This window comes from Madurella fahalii (genome assembly GCF_045866475.1).
Source record: "Madurella fahalii IFM 68171 DNA, scaffold_6, whole genome shotgun sequence".
Classification (NCBI taxonomy): domain Eukaryota; kingdom Fungi; phylum Ascomycota; class Sordariomycetes; order Sordariales; genus Madurella; species Madurella fahalii.
In genome coordinates, this window is record NW_027263976.1 from 550,122 (window position 1) to 567,363 (window position 17,242).

Below are 17,242 nucleotides of genomic sequence, written 5' to 3' on the forward strand. Positions count from 1 at the left end.
ATCACCTGATCCAGCCCGGAGGGCCGGGAACCCGATACCCCGGACCTACACCGCCGGACCCGAAGTCCCGGAGTTGTCTCAGAGTGCTATCCGCCAGCGCACTATTCCCCACTTCACTACAACGAGCCCAACGGCCAAGATCCCAATGGCTACGGCCGAATTGTTGCCATACGATGGTAAAGCAGAGCACTCGTCAATTACCAGTTATCAGCGGAAGACTGGATCTATCCTATACGCCGCTATGATCACGAGGCCCGACATAGCTTTTGCAGTGTCACGGCTAGTTAGGTTCAATACCAACCCTGTCCCTAAGCATCACAAGGCTGCGGACCAAGTCCTCCACTACCTACATCACACACGCAAGCTGGCCCTGCAATTAGGGGGTGGCGACGACTACGTTGTTGCTAGCGACGCCTCCTTCGCCGACAACAGCCTTGATCGAAAGAGCTCTCAGGCATATACGATGAAGTTGTTTGGTGGGCTTGTGGGTTGGAGGGCTAACAAGCAAGAAACCGTCACTACATCTACTACAGAGGCTGAACTACTGGCCTTAGCACAAGCCGCCAAAGAGTCTCTCTTCGTAAGCCGACTACTGGCCGACTGTTAGTCAAACTGGACGATCATCACATCAAGATTCAATGTGACAATCAGCAAACTATACGGCTTGTCACAGCTGAAATAGCTACGCTCCAGACCCGGCTACGGCTCGTGGATATTCACAACCACTGGTTGCGCCAGGAAGTGGCAAGCAAGAAAATCAAGGTGGAATACACGCCCTCAGCTAAGATGATAGCAGACGGGTTAACCAAAGCTCTTAACTACCCCTTACACCAAAGATTCATCAAGCAGCTAGGACTGACGCAGATACCCAGTCTGCAAGAGAGAAGTCCAGATTTAAGCTCTTGACGGGCTGAATCTGAGGGGGTGTGTCAAAAGGATCAGCTGCCACAGAATCTGCCATAGAATCCGAGACAGGATCTGTTACAGGATCTAGTGTAGGGGCTAGTCACATGTACTCCACTTAGCAGACTGGCAGCCGGCTGCGCCACTGTGGAAACGTCATCTTGTACGTATACCTCGTGTATAGAAGGAGCAAGTTCTCGAGGGACAGACAGATACAATCAAGACAATCAAAACAACACACATAAAATCCTCAACTGTCATTTCCCAAGATTCAGAGGTGCCGTGCTTTCCGACAGCTAGCAACCGAGTAGACGATACAGAGGCTATGGAGTTAGTAGATGGAGTCAGCGATGAGTACTCCGAATGGTCCTACAAGGGCGATATAGAATTAATAGAGGGGTATATAAGAAAGCGGCCCCGAAATAAGCTTTCGACGTTCTATAGTCGGAACCGGATTTCTTCTAGGAGCTTGGTATTGAAATTACGTAGTATGTTATCCTCGGACTCGTATATAAACTCGACCCAGAGAGTTTTAATAAAGAGAGTGATGTTGACTCCGAAGGCAGATAAAGCTGTTGTAAGGTAATATAATTTTCTTAAAATCCTATAGCCACATTCGTTGAAATTACAGGTAGGATCGGTAGGTCGGGTAGGCTAGGTAAGAGTTAGAAGCTTTGGCTAGCTATAGTGAAGGCGGTAGGGGTGAGAGAGATAAAGAGCGAAGAGGTAGAGTGCAAGCAAGCTTAGAACGGGTCTAGAGTAAGATATACGATACTAGGATTGAACTCAAAGATACGTTTAAAAACTTAGTAATATATTCCTGCTTTATACCTAGGTAAGTTATCCCGAAAGCTATAACGGGTACTTCTCGAAGTCTATTGCTATAGACGCCAAGCCGGGGAAGAGCTGTAGTACGACGGTTCGTGTAATTTGCTGGTTTAGCACCTGATGTTCTATAACGGTTCCCCGGCAGCGCAGCTAGATCTACAGGAACGAGATGAAGTTGTCGCAAACTACCAACTACACCAAACACCCCAAAGGTGAGGAGCTCCACGATTGTTAGTCGTAGAATGCTAAACCTGTATTTTATCTGACAGAAGTGCCTGGCACACCAGAACAAGAGCAAGGGTAGAACATACGCGGACGCAAACGAGAATACGTCGCTATATGCTTGCTGGCGGCAGGAGAGAAGGTCGAGAGGTAGGAGCCCGCGAGAATGGGCATACCGTGTTTATTGCGATGTGTTTACGTTGCTTGGGTTGAATAATATGTATCCAAATACAGCTTTATTTGTATAAGCAGGGGTGTCGAGATGGTGCCGCGATCTCTCTAACAGCGAACCTTCCAGTGCAACGATGAGCTCTGCCCCGTTTGGTGGCCGTGAGCAAGATTCCAGCAGACAATTAAACCACAGTTGCACTCGGAGCTTACAGACAACTTAGTAGCATAGAAACTAGTAGAAGGCAGCAGAGACGAAGCAGAGTGCATGGGATTTGCAGTTGATACTAGCGTTGCAAGCTTGTGAGCCAAAGGAAAGAGGTTTTCCACTGATAATGTAGCCGGCTCAGACAATTACACGGCGACGTTGATTGAGGATGCTGCGGCCTTACCGTTGTTGGAGAGGCGGAAGCAAATGGAGTGATGGCGACCAGCTTGGGCCGGTTCAGAGAGAGCGGGGTTGTTTTCCATTGCCGCCGTGCGTGCGCAGGGTGTTTTCGGACCTGGTAATCGTCTGTTCGTGGATTATGATGTCCGGGCTGGCGAGTACGGCGCCCGAGGTCGTGTGTTACAGGATCACATTGTGGAAGACACCCCTATTCGCTAGCCGCCTAGCTATCGGCTGAATTGAAGCCTTATCAGTGAACTGGATATCCGTTACGAAGGCTACAAGCCTGCGAGCAATGGCTTAACATTAGGGCTATATATCCTGAAAAGGTAGCCTAATAAGGATCGAAGTGTGTAGTTGGCTAGGTACAGCTCGCCTACCTATTTCATCCCATCTTGTAAGACCACCGCGACGTAACAAGGAAGGAATTCGGCCCCCTGGAGGAAAGGAAAATCCTCAAGGCCATCGAAGCTCATTACACTAAATTGATCACACTGGCCCAAACCATGCTTCCCACCCACTATCCCACCGCGTTACCGACGTGATCGGGCATGGATAGGCCGGAGCGTGAGGTGGTCACTTAGCCAACCAAGCTGTCGACGATGGCTTGGAGATTAGGCATTACGCCGATGCGATCGGAGGCAGGGTCGGCGCTTGGGGTTCCGCCGGTGGCCAAGACTTCCCGCACCTCCAACGGGGACGCCTTAGAGCCGATAGTTGCGTCTAAGACGCCCTGGATGATGGCTGCTGCGCCAACGACCATCGGCGATGCACCGGATGTGCCGCCGAACCCGGTCGTATATGTGCTCTCTGTCCCCGAGAGGTCGTCGGTGTTGGCAGTGTCGATAGCCTCTCCCCATGCATATATATCTATACGAGAGCCGTAGTTGGAGAAATATAATCGAGTATGAGGGACTGAGGAGCTAGAAGCGCCTACCATGGTGGCACCGGACTCACGGTAGCCGGTGCTGGAGCGGTCAAAGATGGACTGTCCCGAGAGGTCGACATAGGCGTCGAGGTCGTAGCCACCATTGCAACCCGCCTCGACAACCACGATGCCGAGATCAGTTGCTATCCGGATGGCCTCGTAGTTGGCATCAGCGACCTCGACCGGCCAAAAATAGAAGCCGCTGACGGGGTCATATTCCTGTGCTTCAAGCAGAAGGATATCTCCGAAACTCATATAGGCGGCAGCGTCGAGAATAGCGGCCGGCGTATTGTACGACCCGTCGTCCCGGTGCTGCGAGACGACTCTTCCTCTGGCAGCAGGGACGATACCGACTCCACCAAGCTGGTTGTCCACCATCAGCATCTCTCCTATAACAGATGTGCCATGTCCAAAGAAAGCGGCGTTTATTCCCGAGATGAAGGTAATGTTGGCCGCTGCCTATTGCCAGTTGTATATTAGCTCCAGCTGCGCCCCCGAGTGTGGCCTGACCTACTAGGTCCTCGTGGTTAAGATTCCAGCCCTGTTCCATATCTACAATGGTTACGCCGGTACCATCCCCACCCGGAAATCCCCAGGCGTAGCGCGCATTGATGCCCTGCGGCGCAGCGTTTAGGTATCCTTGGTTTCCACTCCGGGGATCATCGCTGGGGTTAACCGTAGGCGGAGGGCCAGGATGAAGCGCTTGGACACTCTCCACCTCCGGGAGTCTATAGAGTCCATGGAGAAGCTCGAGGATAGTCTGCGGCAGGGCTAGCCTTGGCTCCTCGTCCCGGGCCTGATTTTCCCCGTTAAACACAACTTGAACCTGATACCACGCTTCTAAGACGGGTACCTGGGAGCGAGCACCCAATGTTGTCCTGCGTACAAGCCTCGAGCCGAGCTCGGCTGCGCGCTGAGGTTCGATGAGCGGGCTGGCGGAGACAGTTGGTATAACCGAATCAGCAAAACCATTGGATTGTACATTCTGGATCAGGGTTGCGATGAAGTTAGGGTCGGCCTGTTGCCTCTCGTACGCTGCCGTACTTAGCTTCAACGCAATCCTAGACTGCTGCTGCGACTGGGCGTCGCCGAGAGAAGGCCACAGAAATATAAGACTGAGCGCATTATGGAAAACAGCTTGAACGATCCTCATCTTCACTGTCGTCAGCGTGGTAGCTTGGGGGATGAGTCTAAGTTAGCCACACGATGAGCAGGCGAGTAGCGAGAACCGTAGTATACTATGGGGTATATATACAATTCGCGCCGCCCGGACATTGTTGGCCTCCGGTCGCAACCCTCAGTCAAACCCCTCACGATGTGTATAATAATCCATTCTACACGAGAAATTGTCAGATTAGCTAATGGTCACAGCGCTTCTCGCACCTGACAGGGTACTGGTCTCTTCTCAGCTATTACTCCGTATATATGGCTCGTAAGCAAGACTAGCACGAGGCTTGACGCGGATTTTACGAAGCAGAGCCCTGAAAATACCACCTACTACTCTTAGCTACAGGAGGTCCCAAAAGGAGGAAGGGGAGCCTACAATGGAGTCTGTAAGGCTGCACCTAATCTCGGTGCCTAAAGCTCTTTGACAAGTAACACGGGCGATATTCCTGTTCGGGAAGGCCGTAGGATTTTATTGATGACGGCGACAGGGTTTTGGCTCGGCCCTTTTTTGTCTTGTCCTTGACTTCCCTTTCCTCTCATTTCTCTTCCTCCTTTCCCCCCTCCTTCGATTTCTTGATCTGCATTACGTTCTCGGAAGTAGCTTAGGTTGTGCTCTGAATGTAGAGAAGTAGGCCACGGTCTATTGAGATGCTTTGTGGTAACGATCTGAAAAGACTCTCTCTTTCAAAGCGGTCTCCACTAAACCCCGCGGCACGAGTCACACGTTCACCTTCGGTATGCCTTTGACCTGCGACACGGAACTTGGAATGTCAGTGACAGGCAGAGGAACACTCTTATTCCGACTTTTGCTGCCGGCTTCGGATGAAATGAATATTCCTAAGTTTACAGCTATGGCTATAAACCCACTTGGTTGTCTCGACCATCGGGAATGACAGTGGGCCCTTGAATCGCAACTCTCTGCATATGTGCTGTCGTCTACTGCTAGCTCTAGGCCCATTAGCCGGTTATTTTTTACATAACCTCGCTGGCTTAAGTCAGATTGTGACTTCGCCTCCGCCAAGGCGGCAATGTAACAGATAACGCCTCCCATTCCCCTGCTCGCCCCCCGCCCGGCCAAACGATTCACATCGAATCATGACTCTTGGCTCGTCTGCAGGAGATCCGCTGGAACCAGACTCGGCCTCTTCGCGACACCGCTTGGGCACAGTCTCGTGCCCATTGCGTGTAGGCAGCCCACTCCTTGTGTGTAGAGTGAAGGGACTCGGAAACACCCTTTATCAGGCGGACACTCAAGCCTTTTCCCCACCCATCTTTGTCGATATTTCATGCCTTCCATACAAGACAGCCGTTGCCCCTGGGGATTTCCTCTGGTGTTTCTGAGTAGGCCCATCGTACCCCGGACGACGATGACGGGGCAGTGCGAAATAGGCGTGAATGTCCATCGGTCTTTGGTCCGAAGAGGGTTTAAGAATGTATGATATATACCTAATCGATGGAAACTAGGCTTTGCCTAGGTGGAACTGAGCATTGATGCTTCGGAGGCCAGGCGGAGTGAAGCGGGCTGCCTGACTAAGGACGGGGTCCACGTATCACATTACGTGTAGTGCTGACTCATGAATAGGCGCTGGAAACGAGCGGAGGGTGCATTACCCATCGCAACATCACGCAAAATGGATGTTAAGCAATTAAGATGTATGGCATAAAAGAAGTTTGATTTGCTTGGTTATTGATTCCGTTACGGGTCGAGATGGTCAAGGGCTGGTGTTGGAGCGGTGCTGGCCGCCCTGGATGGGCATCCTCCTTCCTAATTCCCTTCCTCGGCTCTTGCGATACCCGATGCATAACTTTCCCGTCCCGATCCTGGACAACGCGGCCCGATTTGCTCAATGAATTGAGAGTGCTCCAGAGCCAAGCCCTCGGCTCGTATAGAAAGAGCTAGGCGTTATCGCGACCGAGAGACTCCCGGATCATTTCCTCGGCCTGCCCGGTACTGCCCTGCATGTCTATGGACTCGAGAATGGCAACGATGTATTCAAGCAAGACCTCCGCCTTACAGGGTCTGTGTCTGCGAACAGGACCGTGGTTATATGGCGGGTCGGCGTTGTCCCCTACGTAGAAAAATTGGACGATGTACAGTTCGCGGTGTAGCAACGTTCTGGTTGGGGATACGATCCTCCGGATCCGTGGCAAAGAGTTACGGTGACAGATCCTTGTACCTCAATTCTGTAGGTTGTCGATTATTTAAACCTACATAGAGAGAGTAGAGTTTATACCGGTAGATCAGACATCGTCTCCGAATTGCCTCATTCTCGTATAGCTGTGACCGAGCCGGACAGCCAGGATAGCCGCCGCTCCGGGTGGGCCTGCTTCAGTCCGATCGCTGAGCTGTTCCGAGACTTTGTAGACTTTTCCGTATCTCCCATCCTGGTCTAGATCGTATCGGACTTTAGGGGTATTGCAGTTGTTACCACGCACACAGGAGCTCAGCAGAGGTCATAGGAAGTACATAGAAAGGTTGAAGTCTCTGAGGATCTATCTACTGCAGTAGGAGACTGAAGGACTGGCTTAAATATAAAAGAAAATGGCCTGGGTGAGTTCACGTGATGAGCTGCTGAGCTCGGTGGTCAGGAGCTGAGCTCCACAAGTGCGATTTCCAGCGCGACATCTTTCTTCTCCTACTTTCCAAAGCCCCTTACTAACCATCACATTTCTAACTGGGTACTAATCTCCACCTTCACTATAGATTGTATAAAGTAGGTCTTATTGGTGTAGCCAGACGAACTTAGCGACTTGTATACCCGATAGTTAAAGTAGTCGAATTGAGGAGCGATATGCAGGTTCCCTAGCTAAGGAGTATAGTTTGTAGTGGGCGAGATTGCCCGTCGCTACAGACAGTAGGTCACACTTCCACGACGCCCGAAATCGGCACTCCCGCCTGCTGCGGCTCGTCCTCGTGGCGACGCTCGCCACGGATCTCTCCCACTTTCAGGGGCTGCAAGTAGTCTATGCTTCCATAGCTCACATGCCACTATTCTCCTTACCTACCTACTACATTTCTATCTTACAGATGCATCCCGTATCAACATACCAGTGCATAATAAACTAGCTTAGAAAGTGTACCAGTACCGATATATCATAGCACTTGCCGCCTTAGAGTGTTGGTCATTGTCCGGGCTGCACGATGCATACATACGCTACTTCATAGCAAGGCGCACTGATAACCTTTTTATGAATAGCTATTTGTGATATATTTCTGAGCGCTGTGATATTGTTCTGTATTTGGCCTCAGGAAATACATCTTAATCTCGATGAGTTGTCAGTCTTAGGTCGGCCGCCAGCCCGCCTACCATATCGGGGGTTAGCGCTCAGAGATGAGGGTAAGAAGTGGGCAGGCTCTCAATTAGCAGTGAGGACCTAAATGGAAACCTGTAGGTAGCACCCGCCTTGATAGAGGTACCTGTCAGGTAATAAGCTCCATTTTACTAAATTGTTAGTAGTGTTGCAGTTCAGGTGTATCAGGGAATAAAAGCCAACCAAAATGGAAACTGGCTCAAAACAATTAAAATTCCAGTCAGTCATAGAATTACAAAAGTGATGTTACCAAGTAATCCTCGTTACTCTCGTCTTCAGGTCTAGGGTACCTGCCAGTAACCCCCGCGACCCAAGTTGCACTACAGCAGTCCGTTTGCGCAGGTCAAACTCCGCGGCACGCACTATAACGCGCCTTTCCTCAGGTATAGTCTTTTGTTGTGATGTTCGGAGGCTAGTGCCGGTTGATGCTGATGGTGCTGGGCTGGCCGGCCTCCCCGGGGATGGCCGGCCGGCGTTCTGGATATTGGTGGCGAAAACTCCGTCTAGACTAATCACAGGATCGCCAGACTCCTCAATATCAGCAATCAACACGGCGATGCGGGCCGTGAGCTCGCTATCCCACATGCCCTCGCGTCGCGGGCTGCTCTTAAGCAGCTGGATAGCTTTCCAGCGGGTGTCGTGGTTGCGACACTTAGTAGCAACAAAAAAAAGCGGCGGTACAATGCCCAAGTCGGCGCTGAAACTTGGCATTATGTGCCGAACGGTGAAGTTAAGACCCTCAAAGGAGGCACCCAAGTCGTGGCGACCGCGGTGGTGGCAGAGGCGCGGGTCTGGGCAGCGATTCAAAGCAGCTCGGCGCTCCTCGTTACCGACCACCTCGAGCGCGAGGTCGACAATGACATTAAAGTCTGCCGTATACTTGTCGATGTCCATTTCGCTGGAACTAAAAGTCACCAGGAACAAGATGTAACTCATTATCTGATACATCTTCAACACAGCGATGCACGCCTTCTCCTGGCTGCTCAGCCCGGACGCGGTTCGTGAGGCAAGGATGTGGTCAAAGGCCAGGGACCAGGCCTTGATGTCCGTCTTGAACGAGACGCCGTAATGCAGCAGCGAGGTAGGCAGCACGCCCATGACACCGTTCTGGGCATAGGCGGACATGGTCTCAGTGAAGCGGAAAATGCGCTCGCAGAGCTTGTCCCAGGCCACACGCGCCTCCATGACGGACGAGAACCGGTCCGGGATAGGGTCCTTGCTGACGGATATCGGTGACGAGGCGTCGGACACCGGCGGGCTGGGGTACTGACCCTGATTTGATGGCGCCGTCAGCCGCACGACCCACGGCTGGGGGAAGTGGAAGGCTATATCATATAACTTGGCCTGGATCGCAAGACGAGTGAGCATCTGGACGAGCTCCGCCTCAACCGGTTCCTCAGGCCTGGGAAGGAAGGCCCGTCTTCTCTCAGTACGCAACTGCTCGAGTAGCCGGAGTCCGGTTTGGATATAAACGATAGCTTGCCTGTAGTCACCGATAAACGAGTTAAAGCATGCGAGCAGCATATTCGCCATCAGCCTCGTCCTATAAGACCTGGAGTCGGATAAAGCGCATATAGGTTCCTGGCAGGCGCGAGAGTATTGCTTTACCGCCATCTCCCAATGCCGTGAAGCGCCGTCAGCCGGATCCTGCTCCTCTGTCAGTGACCCTAGCGGTGATTCGGTCGACCTCTCAAGCGTCTTATATAAAGCTCCCAGAGCTACCACAGTATGGCGGATAGATCCCTCAGAGTGGCACTCCTGCAAAACTAAGCGAGTCCAGAAGGCTGAGTCGAAGAAACCAGAGAGCGAGCTCGCCGTCTGCTCCTGGAATAACTGAAAGTAAAGGCCCTCCTGGGAGTCGAATGGAAGAGTCGTCGATGGCTTATGCAACCAACCAACGGTGGCCGGAGGACTAGTTATTGATGGAAGCGTGTTGCGCTGCTGGTACTGCTGGATCCGTCTAGGTGGCAGGGCAAACATGGCGATCTGGACTTCTTTGATCGGCCTCGCGCTCCAGGGCGACGGGGGATAGCCGGAGCATATCCTCTTGGACCGGATGCAGTTAACGCACGACGGCCGCTTCTCGTCGCACTTGATTCTCCTTTGCCTATAAAACAATAATCAGCACCGAGCTCCCCCTGTCCCATTCCCTGTCTCATCCCCCCTCGCGGAAAAAGCCTCGAAAATAACGGGTGCGCCTTACTTGCAGTTATTACACCCAGTCTTGACCTTGGGTTTACTAGTTCTTGCGCGTTGCGGTTTCTGCGCATCGCCCGTGTCATTACTTGCGGTGGTAGAGCCGGTGGCGGAACTAGCGATTGACGTTCCGATCCCCGAGTTGTGGTTTTTAGATGCTACAGCAGATCCTGGTTCCCCCCTCTTCAGCATCACCTGCTCAAGCTGTTGAAGGTTTCCCACCCTCGTTTGGTGGGGCCGCTGGAGTCTTTCCCAATTTTCCAGGCCTAAAATGCCTGCGTAGTTGTCGTCGGCGCTTTGGTAGCGTTGTGAGATACCAGCTGCCAGGTGAGGAGCCGGGTCCCATACGGCGTCAGACGGTAGCACGAGCATCTCGTCAAGCGTTTCGTCAAGAACTGGCTCATCGAAACAAGGACTGAGGTCCACCAAACACTGAATGCTTGTCGCTAGGTCCTCCACGAAGCTCTCAATTGTGGAGGAGCTATTTACCTCGAGAGGGTCGATATTTGAGCATGTGTCTGAGTCGCTATCGTCTCCTTCCTGGACCTCACAAATGGCGATGCTTGACAGCTCCCTGGCCCGTGTCCAGAGTCCGGGCGCCTTCACTGGCGCGAGAGGCTGCGGGCCAGAGAATGCGACAGCAACTATCAGGTGTTAGGTGTATCCAACAAAAAGATGGCGGAGCAAACATACTGCCGACTAAAGCCAGGCATACATCCACTAGCAGTCGGTATGTTGAGAGCCGAAGGCGCTTGGATCCAGCGAGGACATTGTCGAGCTCCCCTGATAAGACACCGTAGCCGTCACACCACAGCTGATAGTGCCCGTATTCACGCCGAATTCTGCGAAGCACCAGCTCTGGAAGCTGATTTTGGCAGCGTCCAAGAATGGAGCGCCAGAGACTGGAAGCGGCCGCACTGAGGTTGCCAGCAAGTCGGCGATTGGTGTCCTTAGGCCATGGAGGCTCCCCGCTGTTCAGCACGAACTCCTGCCATTGCCTGCTCAAGTCCACCTCGCTATTCGTCGTTCCTTGACTCATGCGATCAATGTTGCGTGGTCGCTGCGCCAAATTCTGATGGGGAGTTGACGGGTGGGCGACAACGAACGAGAGAGAAGAGATCAGGCTCTGGCTGTCCAGCTGCTGAGACGAGCAGCAATCGCATAACAAAAACGAGCGGGGTTGATGTGGCTGTGCTGCAGATGCAGCTAGGCCACCCACCAAGCCCCTCCCAAAAGGTGTGATACACGTTCCTTCCCAAACCCACGCCCATCCTCTCCATCCCTGGTTGCATCCTGTTAGGCCTCAACAGCAGTATGGACCCCCTATCAATCACCTTGGGTGTCGCGCCGCTGTGCCTCGCTGCGTTCAAGGGTTCGAGACGATTAAAGGAGAAGTTCAAGTTAATTCGCGACTTCGAGGGCGAGATCAGCCGCTTTCGCACGAGGTTCAAGACGCAAATCTCGGTGTTCCGCGACGAGTCGCAGCTCCTTCTCCAGGACGCCGGCATTGGATATCTTCTCGCCGCCAGGATGCTCCGTGACTTCTCGCATGCGGAGTGGACAGCAGGAATTGTGGAGCAGAAAATCCAGCAACATATGGGACAGAAGTACATCGAAGCCAAAGAAGCCACTGAACGCATTGGCAATCACATCGCAGATATTGAGAGCCTTTTTGGGCGGCTGGATACCGAAGAGGCCGGCCGTGGCAAGGTATATCTCCATTTCATGACGTATCAACGTCCTCGAGGATGAAGCTGATCAAAGAGACTGCCTAGCTCTACTCGCGGGCTAGTCGCGCCAGTAACGCCTTTAGTCTGGCGATGAGGAAGTCATCAATGGAAGAGGCTATGGGACATCTGAACGAGACAATCAGCGAGTTTCGTAGACTTCGGAAAACAGCAAAGGCTTTTCAAAGGCCCTGCAGTCCAATATCCATCCGAAGGAAGACTCTACCCCAGACCTACGACCAGGTAGCTAAATACTCTACATCGTTCTTCAACTCACTCTCAGCTAGTTGGTCATGTCTTGACTCGACTGGCAAGCATATGGCACACACTGCTAGGTGGTTCTTACAATCCGACACTTCCAAAACCTGTATCGATTTCCGGGTGGGTTTGGAGTATGAGGCTCTAGCCGGTACTGTGAAGCAGCGGTATGTTCAATGATATAAGGCCTCTAAACCCAGTTATACTAATAACTTGATTTACAGTAGTTTACTACTCCTAAGGATAAGATCTGAGGACACTTTATGGGCAGGCACTGCTCTACTACCCCCGAGAGACCCAGAATCCGATTGCAGCAGCCTAGAAAGGCCAGCAAAAGCGCGCAAAGTGAGATTTACAGAATCACCAGGTCAGGCTTCTAGTCATACGTCACAAACAAGTAATCTTGATTACCAGGAAGAGTACCCGAAGCCGACAATCGCTCACGACCTGAGTGATACAGCGGATATGTGCCACCACCTCTTCCAACAGAGCAAGAATTTGCAGAGTCTTCATCAGGAGAGCCCAATTGGATATCTCAAGTCACAGAACCACCTGACTCACCACCTTATGGCCCACAACGACAGGGAAAGCATAGCCATCCAATCTTTCCCTCGCCCTCCCTCAAGTCTCGCGTCCGTAGTCCAGCCGGAAAAGGTGCTCGACATCTCCATCAATGGCCAACTTCGACTCGCTCTCCGCCTTTCCCAGGCTGTTCTCCAATACCACTCAACACAGTGGTGGCGTCGAAGCTGGGGTCTTCCTGATCTGTCATATTTCGACATCGACAAAGAACTCTCGGTATCCCTGGAAACCCTCCACATCGACAGCAAACTCACAGCCAAGGCTGAGGCAATAGCGCTGCAGACCTCCTTGGCCAACATGCTGTCTCCGCCGGCAGATGACGACGCGCTGTTACTCTATGGCATTCGAAACGTCACGTTGTACAGTCTCGGAGTTGCCCTCCTCCACGTAGGCAGATGGGACTGTCTCCCGAGACCCAGCGATGTGGTCCAAGTGCGCAAGACGGCAGCGAGGCCGTCTCGGATGGGGCCAAACTACGATCGGCTTACAGCGAGGTGTCTTTACTGTGATTTTGGGTTTGGGGCAGATCTTAACACCAGGGGGTTGCAAACGGCTATATACCAGAATGTGGTCTGTGAGCTTGAGCGTATGGTGGATATGCTTGAAGGGAACAGAGAAGTTGGTTGAACTCTAAGCTCTAGAGGTGACTGAGGTGCCAAGTTATAACTCGATGGTCTGCTATCAGGGAGTGCTATGATAACTGATGATAGTGATTAAATATTGTCAAAAGGATCAGGTGCTAGTCCAAAGGATCAGGATCACAGGATCTAGTGCAGGAGTCAAACCCATGTACTCTAGTCAGCTAAAGCAGGCTGGCAGCTGACTGTGCCACTGAACAGACGTTATCCTATACGGGTATCTCGTCTATAAAAGGAGCAAGCTCTCCAGCACAGATGGAGACACAAAAAAAGACAATCAAAATCAAGACACACAAAATCCTCAACTGTCATTTCCCAAGATTCAGAGGTGCCGTGTTTCCGACACGTACATGTCAGGAGGCTGGAGAATCGTCCGATTTATCTATTTCTGGTTTAGTTATTGTTATTTCCTAGTGGTGGTGTTGTAATTGAGGATAGTAGTGGTGAGGTAGTGGAAAGAGGTTAGCTCGCTTATATGGTCAGCTCGCTTATAATATACGTTATTAGGTTATAGAAAAAATTGATATTGGGTGCAAGGAGGATGCATTGTGATGGGGACTGTATGACTCGCTTGAGTGTACGGCTCGCTTATGGATTACGTTATAATGATATAACTTTTATGTCGGTGCAGCACCTGAGAGTTGATAAATCCTATGAGTAAGTAAAGGTATTTCTTATATTCTGATTGGCTGTCGCATGACCCCTGCTGCCAAGGCTAAAATTGTTAGGAGAGGGTGCGAACTGTAGCTGCCTGATATTTCCACTTTTCAAGCTCCGGTAATCTCGATTTTGCTCTCAGGTCCAGAGTCTTTTCTTCTCACAGTAGGAACACCAAAGCCAACACCCCACACGTTCCCATACCTCAATCACCAGCTGGGAGCTGAGGGTAAAAACAGTTGCCGCATTCGGACCTACCCCTCCTGTCTCTGTAGTCAGTCTGCCTTTCCGACGTGGCCGCTCGGTCTGATAACAGACATGGCGCACAGTGACAATACATCAGAGCGAGCACCTCTGATGTCCACTCAGCGGGGCAGCAGCCGATTATCATACGACACCAATTCCACATCTCGCCAACAACTCTACTCGCAGCTTACCATCCCCTCCGGCTCATTCACAATCCGACTTTTGGACCTCCAAGCCGCTCCGCCAGGACGGGATGAAGCCCCACTAACGGGTCGCCTCCGTGTTGCGCATCTTGCCGACCGGCCCGAGTTCACGTCATTGTCCTATGTCTGGGGCGCTACGCCCGAACCTAATACTCCACGGTTCTGGCTGACCGTCGTCAGCCCGGAACGTGTCGACCTTGAGGTTACCGAAAACTTACACCATGCTCTCAGGCGTATCCGCCGACACGTCGGCGCCGTTACAATCTGGGTTGATGCTGTTTGCATCGACCAGGATGATGGCCGCGATAAGGAGACCCAGATTCCGCTAATGGAAGAAATATACAGCATGGCTCAGGTCGGCTACATTTGGCTTGGAGAGAGCAGCCAGGGGCTTGACTTTGCCGTCAAATGCTTGAAATCACGAGCTAGCATATCGAGAAGGTTGCCGCTGGCATACGTCGCTGCCTCCCAGGGGAATGACCGTATGCGCGAGTGGTACAGACTTGAATGGAGGAAATGGAGCGATATTTTCGGTAAGCATCACACCAAATTCAAGTCTATCATAAATCGCACAGGGATGCTGAAACCTTCTCCAAGCTCGGCTTTGTTCTGGGCGTATCCTCTTGCTCTTGGATCAGAGATGCCCATCGTGGTTCATCGACAAAATCGAGGATTTCCAGAACCCTTATATGAGTCTACACACGGAGGGAGAAGAGCTAGTTTGGCTCTTGCAGTTTTTCTGTTCACCTTGGGTCTTCAGAGCTTGGACTTTCCAAGAACTCGTTCTGTCCGAGAATCCAGTCTTTCTCTGCGGCCACAACCTCATCCCGTGGGAGGACATCGTCAGTGCTGTTTACCAACCTGACATATCAACAGCCTTAACTGTTGTGTTGGCCCCTTGGCGCTCTCTTGTTGACATCTGGCTCGGGGTTCCACGTCGCTCTCGCCGCTCGGCCCCGGATACCAGCAATGTGGAAGGACTGCAACTTGCACCATCATTTGGGGAGCTCGTCAGACACTCCATCAGACATAGAAACAACTCTTTGTTTTGGGCGACAACCTACTGGATCTGCGTGGCTTTCGCACAACTCGGTTACTGGGCGTTGTACAGCCCCATCTATCTAATTGTAATGATTTCCAACCGCAACGATCCTGATCTTGCTATGGCGATTGGTGGGCTTATTTCTGTACTATTCGGTATACCCGCGATACTCCTTTCGTTCAACATCTATTTCTTTTCCAGAACGTTTCTAGATTTCGTCTTGACTGGGAGGCTACAGACGTGGCTGGAACGAAGCTGTGCCGACGCTGCTGAGCACCGCCGCGAATTCAAGAATATCTTCGTGCCCGCCATTTGGACGGCCCTTCGTGAACGCATAAGCTCAAACCCTATGGACAAAGCATTCGCACTTTCAGGAGTCCTGAAGGCGAGCGGGGCCTCTCCATCACCGCCGGACTACTCACAGCCTGCGAGCGAGGTTTTCAAGAACATGCTCCGAGATCTTATCGCTTGGGAACCGGCTTTTGTCACTCTAATCATGAGCGGCGGATCCAAGAGCAGGGAGTGCGGCTGGCCTTCCTGGCTTGCGAACTGGAATTCAGCCGAGTCCAACACCTGGCTGGTGGATCGCTATCGAAATGAGCTGCACGACATATACGCTGCTTCTTCGAGACCCTTCCGGCCCCCGATCATTTCCGGTATAAACATGGCCGTCGAAGGTCAATGTTTTGGAATTATCGGCCCAATCTTCCGCTTCACTACTATTACCGATAACCGAAGCCGTAGTCAACTAGTCTCCGCCCTCCATCAGCTCGTCATGTGGATACATATGGCCTTTCCAAGAGGAGACCAGACGCAGTATCTAGTTGCGTACCAACACCCCGCCAGTTCATCGTTCGCCATCCTCGAAGGCAAGTTTCCGCCGCGAAGACCGACACACTACCAGAAGTTGAAACCTACAGGAAGCAAAGTTCATAGATGGAGGGAGGTCACGGTGGAACGCAAGCCGTGGGCGGCGCCGTATGACTTTACTGAGTTACGAGACGAGTTCATTGTGCACCAGCGATTTCTTGACATCATCAACAGACACTATGCCGCAGCCATAGACCAGTTCGTCCGTGAAGCTGGATTTCAGGGCCGAGATCATGCCGCTGCTTTGGTTAGCATTTGGACGCAGAAGATTCTGGACGGGATAAAAGGTGACGCCACTATTCTCAATTATATTATAAAGGTGGTGAACAGGTTGGTGGACGAGGGGAGATGTTTGTTTGTTATGCCCAACGGGTTCGCTGGCTCGGGGCCGTTGGAGACGAAAGATGGTGACCAGGTATATTTAGTGCCGGGCGTCAGGGCACCTCTGCTGCTTCGCAGCGAAGGAGAAAAATGGGTGTTTTCATTGGTTGGGGCAGTATTAGTGCATGGTTTGATGCGTGGCGAGGAGTTTAAGGAGGGTAGGCTTACGAGGGTGACATTACGATAAATAGGGGAAGTGGTACGTAGCCAGTCCAAACCAAACTAGGGTAAGCCTCTCAATTAGAAGCATACTCTCCTACTAGTTAACATAAAGTCACTATATAGCATATAACCCTCAGATTCAACTAAGTGGTTTCAAAAGTCACACTTATACAGAGATCAACCAATAATAACTTTAGCCCATACTTATATATCCGTCCCTTTCTTCTTCTTATTTCTTTTTCAGCTTGATAGAGGGTTATGTATCGTATAATATAACATTGCTCAAAGGCAGAAATACTCTATAACAGCCATGCCTAGTAGTTGAAACATAAGGTTTAGCAAAAAAAAAAAAAAAAAAAAAAAA

At 51.6% G+C, this 17,242-nt stretch overlaps 4 protein-coding genes across 4 annotated transcripts; 2 read left to right on the forward strand and 2 right to left on the reverse strand.

Moving 5' to 3' along the window:
• Positions 1–3,089: 3,089 nt before the first annotated feature.
• Positions 3,090–4,590, reverse strand: MFIFM68171_10205 (Peptidase S8/S53 domain-containing protein; the record flags this gene model as incomplete). Its single annotated transcript, XM_071065624.1, has 2 exons — positions 3,090–3,896; positions 3,952–4,590. The coding sequence occupies 2 exons, from the start codon at positions 4,588–4,590 to the stop codon at positions 3,090–3,092; spliced, it is 1,446 nt and encodes a 481-aa protein (XP_070921725.1).
• A 3,572-nt stretch (positions 4,591–8,162) lies between these two features.
• Positions 8,163–11,151, reverse strand: MFIFM68171_10206 (Zn(2)-C6 fungal-type domain-containing protein; the record flags this gene model as incomplete). Its single annotated transcript, XM_071065625.1, has 3 exons — positions 8,163–10,023; positions 10,120–10,730; positions 10,828–11,151. 3 exons carry the CDS (start codon positions 11,149–11,151, stop codon positions 8,163–8,165), a joined length of 2,796 nt encoding a protein of 931 aa, XP_070921726.1.
• A 275-nt stretch (positions 11,152–11,426) lies between these two features.
• On the forward strand, positions 11,427–11,864 carry MFIFM68171_10207 (uncharacterized protein; the record flags this gene model as incomplete). Its single annotated transcript, XM_071065626.1, has 1 exon — positions 11,427–11,864. The coding sequence occupies one exon, from the start codon at positions 11,427–11,429 to the stop codon at positions 11,862–11,864; it is 438 nt and encodes a 145-aa protein (XP_070921727.1).
• A 2,428-nt stretch (positions 11,865–14,292) lies between these two features.
• On the forward strand, positions 14,293–16,903 carry MFIFM68171_10208 (uncharacterized protein; the record flags this gene model as incomplete). The annotated part of the gene is made up of 2 exons (XM_071065627.1): positions 14,293–14,956; positions 15,021–16,903. The coding sequence occupies 2 exons, from the start codon at positions 14,293–14,295 to the stop codon at positions 16,901–16,903; spliced, it is 2,547 nt and encodes an 848-aa protein (XP_070921728.1).
• Positions 16,904–17,242: the final 339 nt, after the last annotated feature.